This window comes from Tasmannia lanceolata, unplaced genomic scaffold (genome assembly GCF_043159265.1).
Source record: "Tasmannia lanceolata isolate RefF3 unplaced genomic scaffold, GAP_Taslan_0.1 ptg000018l, whole genome shotgun sequence".
NCBI classification, from domain to species: Eukaryota; Viridiplantae; Streptophyta; class Magnoliopsida; order Canellales; family Winteraceae; genus Tasmannia; species Tasmannia lanceolata.
In genome coordinates, this window is record NW_027518695.1 from 63319819 (window position 1) to 63334115 (window position 14297).

A 14297-nucleotide genomic window follows, 5' to 3' on the forward strand; every position below is an offset into this window, starting at 1 on the left:
TGCTCATTGAAGAGGATCTCTTTAGGCTAAGGGTGTCAATTTTGGCTTGGGCTCGGAAGCTCGCTCAAGCTCGGATCGAATCCTTAACGAGCCGAGCCGAGCCGGCTCGCCAGGCTCGTTAAGCTTAACGAGCCGAGCCCGATTTAGGCCAGGCTCGGCTCGGCTCGGCTCGGCTCGTTAAGGCTCGTTAAGAATTTAATATATTTAAATATATATATTATATATTAATATATACACTAAAAGGGTTGTCCAGGGAGTGAAAGGGGGAGGGAAAATATGTCACTTCATTTTAGGAACCCCATTTGTTACTTGGACCACCCCCCATAGTGTAAACAAAGTAGTCAAATTACACTATATAGGGCTGTCCAGGGAAGATGAGGGGTGTGAACTTAATATAACCCAAGCTCGGTAAGGCTCGCGAGCCTGGCCGAGCTCGAGCCTGGTTCGAGCCCGAGCCGAACTTTTGAGCTTAATGAACCGAGCCGAGCCTGGCCAAGCTCGGCTCGTTTACACCCCTACTTTAGGCTATCTTTGTGCTATCAATTGAAGAGGAAGAGCGTACTGAAGCAGTGTATAAGCCTTGGATGAAGGCATCTCGATATTTTCTCATAAACGTTGGTGAACGGGGGACACCAATCTAACCCATAAAATTTTTGAAGCTCTCGGTTAAGCTTGGGGAAGGCATTGTTGAAGCTCTCAGTTGAACCTTAAAAGCATCATTGTCAGAGGAGAATGTCTCTATCCTTGGAGATTCACCAATGCCATTGAAGGAATTATGAGAAGATTTGCCAATAGTGAGGCCTATCGCTTGGTTAGGTGAAAAATGATATTAAGGTCATGTCAGGCAACCATGAAATTTTTTTTCAAGATAAACTAGCTTCTACAAGTGTTGGGAGAAGGGTTGAGAGGGTGGGAGAAGGAGAAACTTGAGAGGGCATTAATGAGTATAGGGTGAGAAGTGGCTAAAAAACAAGGAAAAAGTCTGTCATATTTTGGGTAGAGATTTTTGTTTCTGGTTTTCCACGCTTTTCTTTACCTATCCTCAATCAGCCCCTCTTGTATCTATCCCTCATGAAAATAAATTCTTGGTAGCCAGACATGCCCTTAACGATGGGTAATTTTAACAAAAATAATTGATTGACTTTTGGTTTTTTCTAAAATATTAAAAAATTTCCAAAGAAAAATGATCTGGGAATCGATGTATAACGGGCAGGGTACCCAACAGACAAAGTGTGCCGCCTGTACAAAACAATTCACCGTTGGTTTCATGTAGTGTCATAAAAGAGGCCTGTTCCCCTAATATTGCCCTTTTTCATATAACCCAATATTTAGGGCGGTGATATTTTTCACCCCCTGCAGCACGCATTTGCTGCCTTATAGCGTGAACAGTGGGCAACTTTAACACTTTCCGACTGTCAAATCAGGTTAATAGGGGGCGAATGCGTACTGCAGGGGGGTGAAAATTTCATCGCCCAATATTTATTCTTCATAGTAGGTAAAATATCTGTACCTCCATATTTTGATGAGGGATTTGCTAGCTTCCATCGCAGAAGCCAGAAGGCATTTCGCGAATGTGCTGTTGCATGTGAGAGCAGCTACACAGGCTCAGTTCTCAACAGATTTTGTCTTTATTCATAGGCGGCTGCTCTCACATGCAACAGCCCATCTGCGAAATGCCTCCTTATACTTCTCAAATTAATTGTTTGTAGTCTCTTACAATTCACAAAAGCCATTAACAACTAAATGAACCAATTTAAAAAACACTTAAAAAGTAACGAGGAACATTATGGAAACAAGACAGGGCCGATGATATCATTTTCCTAGTCAAGATATAGTATACATTCTAGAAGAATGCTAAACTGAAGGGCACCCTTTCAAAACCCAACCGCAAGGGACCCCATTGGATCCACATCACCCAGAGCGCCCTTGCAAAAACCCAACCACAAAGGTGCCCCATTGGATCCACATCACCCACCCGCATTACACTCCATTGGACCCACAACACCCGAATGGATTTATCATTCCTTTAATTTTGTATTTCTTAGTGGCATTATAAATGCAGACGGGTGACGTGGATCTAATGGTGCGGCCTTGCATCTGGGTTTTTGCAAGGGTGACCTTCATTTTAGCATTCCTCACTGTTCTAATAAAGGAAATTCTGTAGAGAAGCTGATTTGAAGCTCCCAAATAACAAAGTAACATCTCATATTGCCCTAACAAACACAACTTTATTCATGCATCCACCTCTTCATGAAAGCATACAAATTACAAGCCCAGCTTTATAAACTAGTTCACAACCCTACAATTCTTTCTTATCTCTCCCTCTTGTCCAGTGAGTACACCTATATTGGCCATTTTCACCATAGAAGTCCCAAAGTCCCTCGAGAATAGATAAGGGAACTTGCTATAGTTATTAACCATGGAGGCAGTATCAGAGTCCCCCATTAGGGCTTGATCAGACTGTAGGACAGTTGAATTGCTAATGAGGTTCTTGAAATAAACATTGTCAAACTTGTTAGGTGTGACAGGGTCGAGAGGAGCAATTGCACTGTTCGATCCATCTCCATTGGGGCATAAACTTTGTAAATTTTGGAGGAGCGATGAATCGAGTGTGGGGTCGGGCTTACTGGAGCCATCAAAGTCGAAGAGCCTCTGCTTGAAGGTGCTGCAGGATGCAAAGCCTATGGTGTGCCCCCCTAGAGCATGTGTAAATGGAAATTATTAATATATATATATCATAACAACCATGTTTTGTTATTTGCGCTAATGCATTTTTAACTCAAAAAAATATCAAATAATTTAAAAATCATGCATTTTTCGAGCTAATGCAAATTAATTCTCCAAATCAAAGGTGAATTTCACAAATAATTGATCAATTTTGCATACTTTTTTTGTAAATATCATGAGAAATTCAAAATTATTGAAGAAGTTATTATTGTGGGAACTTAATTTATGTTCTAATCCAGCAAAACATGCCCTTAACCAACCTTCAACACACACACACACATACACACACCTGAGAGCACAACAATATCCTTGGCATTTAGACCCTTGGAAGTGAACTTCGTTGTAATTTTTTGTAGAGACTCCACAGGCGAGGGAAGCTGTTCATTTGCTGCACTTTCACTTGCTGTTTTGCCATCTCTCCTCCCTAAAGGCAATGCCCAATAAGCCCCTCCTGTCTATGAAACACAGACCATTATCATTACAAACATTAAATACATACACATCAATGAAAATTATATTTCCACCCCTTTTTGTTTGTCATTTCTCAAAAATGACTGCGGTTCCACTCCCTCTTGGTTGCCTTTTTCTGAATATAAAGGCATTTTAAAGAAAATACAAATAAAAGGCTGAAAAGGAATAAATTGCATGGATTTTGTTAAACCGTGTGCCATGGCTCGTTCCGCAGTCAATCATATTTACTGAGCAGTCGACAGCGGAATTCAAATTTTCATATTCATAATTGTGCAGAAAGAAGGCCCGGGTCTAAGGGTTTTTTTGTTGTTAAAGGGAATAGATTCTCTATTTTTCTACCACATATCCTTCACGTCAAGAAATGAAAAAGTGGTTTCTACAAAATAAGGAATTTATAGGAATTCATTTGTAACAAGACCGAACTTGCACGGAGTTTCCTGCACTGTAGCGTGTTTATAACGCCCCCCCATTGGTTCGTTTAGCGGGTCCCACTTTGCGGGCCCACAAAGTGACCAATGGGAGATGTTATAACATGCTACAGTGCAAGGAGCTCTCTGCGCTGCAGCGCAGAAACACTTTTCTCATATATATATATATATATATATATATATATATATATATATATATAGAGGAATAAGATTGTGCGGTCGACAGCTTAGGTACGGTCGAGGGCCCAAACACATGGGTCCCACATTTTTTGTGCTGATCAAAACCATTCATTTGCAAGGCCCCATCATAAATTTGGTGTGTACAAAAAATTAGGTCCATTGGATCATCCTAACCCCTCCAAAAATGGAGGGCAAAAATGGGCAGATTTGTGGCAAACGGTGTCTGTCCATTTTGACCTCCACAAATGGATGGGTTAGGATGATCTTAAGGAGCTGATTTTTTGTACATACCCCATCTATGTAAGGGCCTTTGAAATGGATGCTTTGGGTCATCCTAACAAAGTGGGCCCGCATGAGTTTGGGGCTTCGACCACACCTAAGCTTGGTGCGGTCGACCGCACAATCATTTTTCTCATATATATATATATATATATATATATATATATATATATATATATATATATAGAGAGAGAGAGAGAGAGAGAGAGAGAGAGAACATTTCCTACACACTTGTGTAGGTAAGTTACCTACACACTACCATAAAATACAGTGGGGGCCCACATTGTTTGGGTGATCCAAACCATTCATTTGAATGATCCTCACATAGATAGGGTGTCCACAAAAAATCAGATCCAGAGGATCATCCTAACCATTCAAACTATAGAGGCAAAAAATGGACTAATTTGTGAAGGTTTATACACGTCCATTTTACCTCCACAAATCGTAGGGTTGGGATGATCCTATGGATCTGTTTTTTTGTGGACACCCTATCTATGTGAGGACCATTCAAATGAATTGTTTGGATCACCCAAACAATGTGGGCCCCCACTGTATTTTAAGGTAGTGAGTAGGAAATATATATAGGGAAATGATATCTGCGCTAAGATGTTTCGATAAACAAGCGCTCCACTTGTTTGTCGTGTAGTATTTAAAGGGATTTCAGAGGATTTTACGGTTCTCAAAAAGCTCTTTATACGCTTTAAATACTACACAACAAACAAGTGGAGTGCTTGTTTATCGAAACACCTTGGCGTAGATATCATTTCCCTATCGAAACACCTTGGCATGTATATATATATATATATATATATATATATATATATATAGAGAGAGAGAGAGAGAGAGAGAAAACGGTTCCTACACATATGTGTAGATAAGTTATCTACACACTAGCTTAAAATACAGTGGGGGCCACATTATTTGGGTGATCCAAACCATTCATTTTTAAGGCCTTCACATAGAAAGGGTGTCCACAAAAAATCAGATCCATAGGATCATCCTAACCATTCGAGCTGTGGAGGCAAAAAATGGACTAATTTGTGAAGGTTTAAAGACATCCATTTTACCTCCACAAATCGTAGGGTTGGGATGATCCTATGGATCTGATTTTTTGTAGACACCCTATCTATGTGAGGGCCTTTAAAATGGATGGCTTGGATCACCCAAACAATGTGGGCCCCCACTGTATTTTAAGCTAGTGTGTAGAGAACTCTCTACACATATGTGTAGGAACCGTTTTCTCATATATATATATATATATATATATATATATATATATATATATAGAGAGAGAGAGAGAGAGAGAGAGAGAGAGAGAACTGTTGGTGTGCCTCCCATTGGTTTGCTTAAGCGGACCCAGCGAGACTCAAACATTTAAACGAATGGGAGGCGTTATAACAACTTAAGCGCACCAAAAAAAATAAAAATAAAATAAATAAATATATATATATATATATATATATATATATATATATAGGGTTGTATTTATCTAGCATGTCCACCAGAAACAGAGTGGGCCAACATTGTTTGGGTGATCCAAACCATTCATTTGATGGTCCCTGACAAAGATAGGGTGTGCCCAAAAAATCATTTCCATAGGATTATGCTAACACTTGGATTTGTGGAGGTTTAAAATGAACAAATTTGTGGAGGTTTAAAACCGTCCATTTCGTGGCTGGCCGTTGCATGAGAGAGCTGCCACCTCATATGAATTAAATAATAAGACAAAATCTGTTGAAAAGGGAGCCTATGTGATTGCTTTCTCATGCAACAGCCGGTGTCTCGTTTTGAGGCCTCCTGCTCGCTCCAGACTTGCTTCAAGGAAAGATTGGATTGGGCATTCCGTGATTTAAGTTGTTGTTGCCTCTATCAATGAAGGAAGGGCATCATACTAGCTCAAGTCAATCAAATCAATCTCTTATCTAGGGGATACTATAAAAACGTAACTCTACTAATGTGCCCGGTTCACTACCATCATTACTAGTAAAGGGGCTTGAAAGCTTACATTTGCAGCTTGGAAGCTGTAGCTTGCTCCGTAATTTGTTGCTTTCGAGCTGTAGTTTGCCCCAGCTCTCTATTTCATACAATAGGTAACAATCTCGGATATATTCATTAAGTTGCTTATGGTTACCTTTCCTATTGCTTGTCTGGAAGTTATGTGGTTGGAGATGCTTGCTCCTGCATCTACTCCTAAGAAGTAAGAAGAGTTAACGAAAGAATATGAAGGAGGCAAGGGCTTTGATATGTAGGTACAACTTCCTCTTCCATGTCAAAAGGGCGTTTTTTAGCATTTATCAAATTTTATTTCCTGATTTCAAGAGGGTGAGGTTTTCTTTAGAGTGATCTAAATGAATCCTTATTCCAAACATGATCAATCTTTTCTTTTTCTCAAATCTAACCTTTGACATTTTCATACGATTTTTCATGTCTAGTGATCACTCTTTGGGTTTGTGGATTAGGACCAAGCCCTTCTCTTTGCAAGCTGTAGTCCGAATATATATATATATATATATATATATATATATATATATATATATATATATATATAGAGAGAGAGAGAGAGAGAGAGAGAGAGAGAGAGAGAGTTCCTGACCAGATGAACAGCCTCTCTTGCTGCTAGAGTTAGTATATCAGCACAGGAGACCGTCGATGGGCACGCTTTCTCCACGTTGGCCTTTATGTCATCAATAACCTCAAAACCTCTAGCCGAATTACGGTTAGGAGATGCATTTTTCTCTCCCTTAAACACGCTTGAATCATCAAGTAGAACAGACCCTTCACATCCCTATACATCCAAAAGAGAACAAAAAATCATCTTACCACTATTTATATTTTCAAAATATTTATTCTCAAGTGATTAAAAAGTTCTTGAATAGTTGCAATATTTGATCACTGGAGTGAAAAAACATCATCTTACCACTATTTATATATTCAAAATATTTATTCCCATGTGATTAAAAAGTTCTTGAATAGTTGCAATATTTGATCAATGGAGTCCTCTAGAGGGTTTGTTAATAGCGTGGTGCAATTACCAAAACCCAAACACTCAAATGAGAGCTATTCTAATTGAACAAATAAAAAAATCAACAAACACTCAAGCTAACCAACCTTGTAGTGATTCAAGCTCTTCAAGTTCTATAATCATAGTTCATTACAAAAGGTCTTAGTACTATTAGTGATACAAAATCAAATTGTTGAAGTATAAATTATTACATAACACCGATTCTAACAACTTAAGCTTTTAGAGTAATTGGTTGTTTCACATGGTATCAGAGCGTTTGCCTCATGGCGCATGTCTAGAGTTCAAACTCCAGCAACTCCTTGATATGAAAAATCCACGGCCAACCTAAAAGTGAGGCCACATGTGCCACTTGTATAGCCAACCCAAAAAGGAGGGGCCACAAGTGGGGGGAATGTTGTAGTATAAATGATTAAAGAACACCAACTCTAATAGCTTAAGCTTTTTGAGTAATTGGTTGTCTCACACAATCAAATTAGAGATACTTTGGAAATGAGACATTAAAGCCACTTTGGAAGGCATTAAATAATATATAAGACTATTTATAACCATTATTTGCATATAAATTTTATAAAAATAATACCATATGCATATAAGATTATATGCAAATAATTTTTTGGGGAATCATAAGAGGCCCTTACGTTTTCAGTTAGCATTCAAATTATGACCTTCCATTGATTCAATCAATCAAAACTCATCTGAGATTCTTGGATTAGAGTATTTACATTGACGAAACAATCATGGAAATGCAATCGGAGGAGAGACGCTGCCATCCGAGTCTCACTCTGGATAGCCGACCAAACGCCGTACCTGACCATCTGCGTCAAATTGGGACAAGTGTTATCATAGAAATAGTAGTCAAGCTGACAGTATACTGAGGAACATAACAATACAAGGAAGAACAAAGGAAGAATGGAGGGTTTGTGTTCCATGGATGAATTCCAAACTGGGTTTTAGTATGAAATTCTTTAGTATACTGAGAAGTAATAATGGATTATTGGGTATTTATAGGACGGAATGAAGGAAGTAGGAGCTTTCATGGTTGAGATTTTCATTTCAATAGTGGGGGTACCACTAGGGCTGTCATTATCAAAATGGAGTTTGGCCCAACTCCATATTGTTCCCATCAGACTAGGATTTTGCTTATAGGTCAAAAAAGTTATATTTGAGTGGAATTGAAAGCTATGGTTCTGTACTTGGACTGTTTGACGGGGGAGAAAGTGAGAAATCTAACTCTTGATAAATGATGGGTGGCCATATAAAAAATAGCCCATTGAATTGTCTGTCAACAGGTGGGGCATGTCTTGGCTGATTTTATCTCCCCATGTGTTGAAAATAGAGTTGCAATGTGACGTTGGCCATTGTTTTTGCCTAAACACCTTTTAAGGAAGTCCTAAAGCAGAAAAAACCAAAGTCGCCATCATTGTTTTAATGGAGAGGCAAATGATCAATGTTGGAAACAGAAAAGTAAATATAGGCTAAAAATGAAATTAAGAAAGAAAATCAAGATAAGATATGAGAAAATTGGGCAAGGGAAGACAATTAAGGCTCTTTTTAAGACTTATTTTCCCACTTACTCATGACTATTCGGAAATGAAGTCCTGAGTATATAATATCTATATATATAGATTTAGCTTGCACCCCAGGTTCAATAGTGGACTAGTATGCCCTTACTTAAAATGCATGAAACCACCAATTATTCCAAAAGCTTAAGCTGTTAGAGTTTATGGTATTTATTCATTTCTACTTAAACACTCCCCCTCGTACACGAGGCACATGTGGCCTCTCTTTTGGGTTGGCCTTACAGGTGGATTTTTAATATCAAGGAGTTGTTGAGTTAAGAACCCAGGACCTGCCGACAATGGCTGATACCATGTGAAACAACCAATTACTCCAAAAGCTTTAGTTGTTAGACTTGGTGTTATTTAATCATATATACTTAGTGTTGTTAGACTTGGTGTTGTGAAACAACCATTGATATACTTAGTGTTGTGAAACAACCAATTACTCCAAAAGCTTTAGTTGTTAGACTTGGTGTTATTTAATCATATATACTTAGTGTTATTTAATCATTTATACTTTTTGCATATCCTTAGTCTCTTGAATCTCCTCCGTTTATTTGGTCTCTGGCTCTACTAAATCAGACTCAAGAAGTGCCTAAGTCCCCATCGACACTGACTAAGCCAATTGAAGCTCTTCTGTTTGCTTGGTCTCTGGCTCCTAAACTTCAAACAACTAGAACAGAAAGAGAATTAAGGCCCCTCTTAAGGCCCTGTTCGTTTTGGATTTTGAGTCCAAGACTAAGGGAAGTGATATTTACGTCCTTTTTGATCACCAGGAACACCCAACGTCAGTGTATCAATGGCAAAAAGGGAGATGATGTACTTTATGTCAAAAAAATCCAATGGCTTTGATTGCAAAGTACACTGGCAAATGGGTGTCCCTGGTGATGAAAGGGGCGTAAATATCATTTCCCAATACTAATTATTATTTTGGGTTCAATAATCTGTTTCAGACTCAAAATCGGTTCTCAAAATCCAAAATGAACTGGGCCTACGAAGAACACATCTCTAAAACTTCTATAGGAATATTTAAGAGACCCTAATTCCTTCTTTTCATAGAAGTGAAGAGGGGAAAAATACTTTTCACCTGAAAAAAATACTCTTAAAAAGAAAAAAAAAAACTATTTATTGGTCTCAAATTTAGGAATATTTGTCTTTCGGGCTCAAAACTAATTATTGGTCTCAAATTTGCATTTAACTTTTAGTTCAATAATCAATTTTGGACTTCCAAAATTGCCTTTAATTTTGACTCCAATAATCAATTTCCGACAAAATATGGATGGGAATGGTTCTCCGAAATTAAAATTGAAGAGACTTAGTGATGGATTAAAAAAAAAAGAAGTTTTATTGGATATTAGAAATAGGAGAGTCCTAACAACTTCACATTTTCGAAGTAACACATTGAACGTAACTATGTTTCAGCCATTATTTTTGGGAAAGTGTGGCTTTCTCATGCAAAGGCAAAAAGGCGAAAAAAATGTGAAGGTGCTTATACTCGCTAGAAATAATATATTAAATTTCAAAAGTTGGAGGCAGACCAACGATTTTTCAAAGATGCCAATAAAATGGCAAAAATACCAGAAGCCAACAGGCATATGTAGGCAATAGTGAACAGTTAAATTGCAATGGAAAAGGAAGGGAAAACCAAATATTATGAATTCAATAAATACATACCACGTTAGAAGAACAGGGTGAAAGGTTGGATTTACTCGAGGTCTCATACCTACATGATAAGTATGTTGATCGAGAGTACCACGAATGTGTAGAGAAAGATGGATTTCACAACACCGGAATATCTGCTCCTCAAATAGTGCAACCGAAGTTTACACTAGCCCAAGATCAACAACCAAAGTAGAAGAACAATACCCAAAAGAGATGTGCTTCAATATATGAAAGAACATAACATACAAGACTAGCACATAAAAGAAAGAAGAAAGCTTCAAGAAGAAAGCTTCAATACATAGAGAAAATATGAGAAAGCTTCAAACACTAGCTTGCACACAAGAGCTTCAATGGAGCTTCAATGGAGGTCTAGGTAGATAGTGGATAATCTCTACCAAAAGGAGTTAATTAGAATAGGCTTAGTTAATGGAAAGTAAAGAGAAAATAGCTTAGATAAGTGGTAGTGGGTATGGGAAAGTGGAGTCTTTAATGCTTAAAGAAGTGGCGAGTTTAGAGTTTCAAGAACGGTTTGAATTTGAAGTAGGTGGGTAGTGGAAAAAGATGGACCAAACATGTGTGGCTCACACATGTGCAAGCTAGGCCAACAGAAGACCAAAATGCCCATGGACACAAAATACATATTTGTCCTCACTACATTTCTCAAAATAAAAATAAAATAAAAGCTACCCAAGAATACACTTTAAAATTTAACACTTCCCCTTAATGTGAATTTTTGGAAACAAGTCCAAGCTTACCCCTAAGTAGCTCAAATGGTCCTTTGGAAAGTAACTTAGTAAAGATATCGGCAATGTTCTCTTTGCTCCTCACTTCCGCTACACCAATTGTACCATCTGGCACCTTTTCACAAATGAAATAATGTTCGATCTCGATATGTTTTGTTCTTACATGAGAAATCGGATTTGTGGCAAGTTTTAGTGCACTTTGATTGTCACCAAAATAGTCGTCGCCTTGTGAATAGGTAAATGAACATCTTCAATCAACCGCCGCAACCAAACACATTCTTGAGACGCAAGAGCGGCAGCCTTATATTTCGCTTTCGTTGTTGAAAGAGACACCGAGTCTTGTTTCTTACTACACCAAGAAACACCCGCCGATCCACACAAAAACACATAACCGGAAGTAGATCTCCGATCATCCAAGTCCCCTCCATAATCGGCATCGGTAAATCCATTTAACATAAAATCAACTCCTCTCTTGTAAAGCAATCCAAAGTCAAGGGTAGAATTCACATACTTCAAAATTCTATTTGCCGCTTCCAAGTGTGGTTTCCGTGGCGCTTGCATATAGCTACTAACAAGCCCAATGGAAAAAGAAATGTCTGGTCTTGTGATAGTCAAGTAGATGAGACTACCCACAAGAGCACGATATGGCCGCGGATCCGGAAGAAGATTGCCTTCTTCTCGCCTTATCTTTATGTTGGAATCAAGAGGAGTAGAGGATCTTTTACTTTGATTCATCCCAAATCTTCCAACTAATTTCTCCGCATAACCTTTTTGAAAAACTAGCACGCAATCCTTCAAGGTCTCCACCTCCAAGCCAAGAATGTGACTTAGCTCTCTCAAGTCCTTCATCTCAAAACGAATAGATAGCTCCTCCTTTAGCTTTGCAACCTCAACATCATTGTTGACGGTAACTATTATGTCGTCGACATAAAGAAGCACGATAAGAAGTAATCCTTTGTCTTTCTTCACAAATAAACTAGAATCGGAGTTAGATGCAAAATAACCATAAAATTGCAAGTATTCGACAATCTTACCATACCATGCCCTTGGAGCTTGCTTCAACCCATAAAGAGCTTTCTTGAGCTTGCAAACATGAATCGGATGATGACTTGAATTGTAACCCAACGGTTGCTTCATGTAGATGTCTTTGTCAATCTCACCATACAAAAATGCATTCTTAACATCAAGTTGAAACAATTTCCAACCATGACAATCGGCCAATGAAATTACAACTCAAACAGAAGTCATTTTAACAACTCGACTAAAGGTCTCATAATCCTCTCCATACTTTTGAGAGAACCCTCTAGCCTCCAACCTTTCTTTGAATCTATCCACACTCCCATCCGCTTTCCACTTCAATTTGTACACCCATTTACATGTAACCGGGTTCACATCATTAGGCTTAGGAACAAGATCCCAAGTCTCATTTTTTAGAAGTGTATTCATTTCTTCATCCATGGCATCCTTCCATTCTCTTATGCCTTTTGCTTCATCAAAGCAAGAAGGCTCATTGTCATCAAATGGACCGGAAAGGAAACAAGAAGAAGTGCTCACCATGTTTTCATCCTGATACCGTGCCGGCTTGACAATCTTTCTTTTTGATCTTCTAAGATGTGATGCACTGCACTCCTCTTCATTAGTTTCTTCATTTTGCTCATCTTCTTGAACATGACGTGCAAGATCACTCCCCCTATCACCTTGCTCCCCCATCAGCAAATAAGAGGAAGACCCAAATTCCATTGGAACTTTAGTGTCACCGACAAGTTCATTGTTGCTTGAGGCTCAAACTCAACAAGGATGTCCTCACCTACCCCCACGCCATTTGTGGAACCACCATCCAAACCATAATAAGAAGAGACTTCATCAAACACAACATCTCTTGAAACAATGGACTTGTGAGTTGTAGGATCCATGCACTTCTAACATTTCTTCCTTTCATCATACCCAATGAAAATACACTTCTTCGCCTTAACATCCAACTTGGTTCTCCTTTTATCCAGCACATGCACATAGCAAATTGAACAAATACCTTGAAATGCTTGACACTAATCTTCACCCCAAACATCAATTCATAAGGAGACTTCATATTAATTGAACTAAGAGGCATCCGATTAATCACATAAGTTAAACATGCCATATGTTCCGCCTATAAGGCCTTGGGTAAGTTCTTTGCATCCAACCAACTTTTACAAGTTTCCACAAGATGCCTAATCTTCCTCTCCGGAACTCCGTTTTGTTTAGGCGTATAGGCACAAGTTAGATCCCTTTGGATACCATGCTCACGACAAAATGCAAAAAATTCATCAAAAGTAAACTCCCCACCATTATTGGTTCTCAACCACTTGATCTTCTTGTGAAGTACACCTTCAACGATCTTCTTGAACTCAACAAACTTAGACAATGCATCGAATTTCTTCCTTATAAAATATACCCAAGTGAATCTAGTAAAATATCAACAAATAACAACATATAGTGGAAGCCGAAAAATGAAGGTGTCATACAAGGTCCCATTACATCACTATGGATAAGCTCCGATGGGGCCTTACACCTTGAAAGAGACTTATCAAATGGAAGACGATGTGCCTTACCATATTGACAACCCTCACACACCTTTCCACTACCAAAGGAATTCAAATTTGGTAGCCCATTTACTAGATTCTTTATCACCATGACCTTCAATTTATCCATGCTGAAATGACCCAATCTAGCATGCCGAATTGAAGCACATTTGTACTCATTTTATCAACATATAAAGTTGAAGCCGATAAAGCAAACAAATCTTTAACTCTCTTACCGGTATAAACAACATCCGCCTTCAAGCTTGAAATATTCCGAAGAAATTTCACCTCCTTATGCCCGAACAAAACATAATTTCCTGCATCAACCGCCGAGAAAAGATTCTTCTTCATGCCAGGAACTTGAAACACACTCTTAAGTGTAATGGGATCCTCATTCGTTCCACCAATGGTGATGACCACTTCTTTCTCTACCGGATGTATGGTGTTGTTCGCCGTGATGATAGCATCACGGCGGACAACATCTACCCGTGATGCTTGGAGAACTTAGATTTGTCGGCGGTTAGATGATGCCCACAACCAGAATCGACGATGCAATTATCCTCAAAATTGATTGATGCCAAAGCACCCACCGTAGTAGTTTCGGCCACGAAACATCTGTCCCGATCTTCTTCATGTTTTGGACCATCAAATTTTTCGGCTACATTACT

At 38.6% G+C, this 14297-nt stretch overlaps 1 protein-coding gene across 1 annotated transcript; it reads right to left on the minus strand.

Annotated features, from left to right (window-relative positions):
- Nucleotides 1–2190: 2190 nt before the first annotated feature.
- Nucleotides 2191–8086, minus strand: LOC143850839 (peroxidase 10-like). The gene is made up of 4 exons (XM_077360102.1): nucleotides 7830–8086; nucleotides 6679–6870; nucleotides 3017–3182; nucleotides 2191–2696 (listed from the first exon to the last, which is right to left on the minus strand). The coding sequence occupies exons 1-4, from the start codon at nucleotides 8034–8036 to the stop codon at nucleotides 2287–2289; spliced, it is 975 nt and encodes a 324-aa protein (XP_077216217.1). The 5' UTR covers nucleotides 8037–8086; the 3' UTR covers nucleotides 2191–2286.
- Nucleotides 8087–14297: the final 6211 nt, after the last annotated feature.

Bases quoted from the DNA above. Each gene is read 5' to 3' on its own strand.
- LOC143850839 (XM_077360102.1), bottom strand. From the start codon at position 8,036: ATGGAACACAAACCCTCCATTCTTCCTTTGTTCTTCCTTGTATTGTTA. The intron at 6,871-7,829 runs GTAAATACTCTA...TTGGATGTATAG, and splicing joins TCCATGATTGTTTCGTCAAT to GGATGTGAAGGGTCTGTTCT. The intron at 3,183-6,678 runs GTCAGGAACTCT...TGTGTTTCATAG, and splicing joins CAAGAGAGGCTGTTCATCTG to ACAGGAGGGGCTTATTGGGC.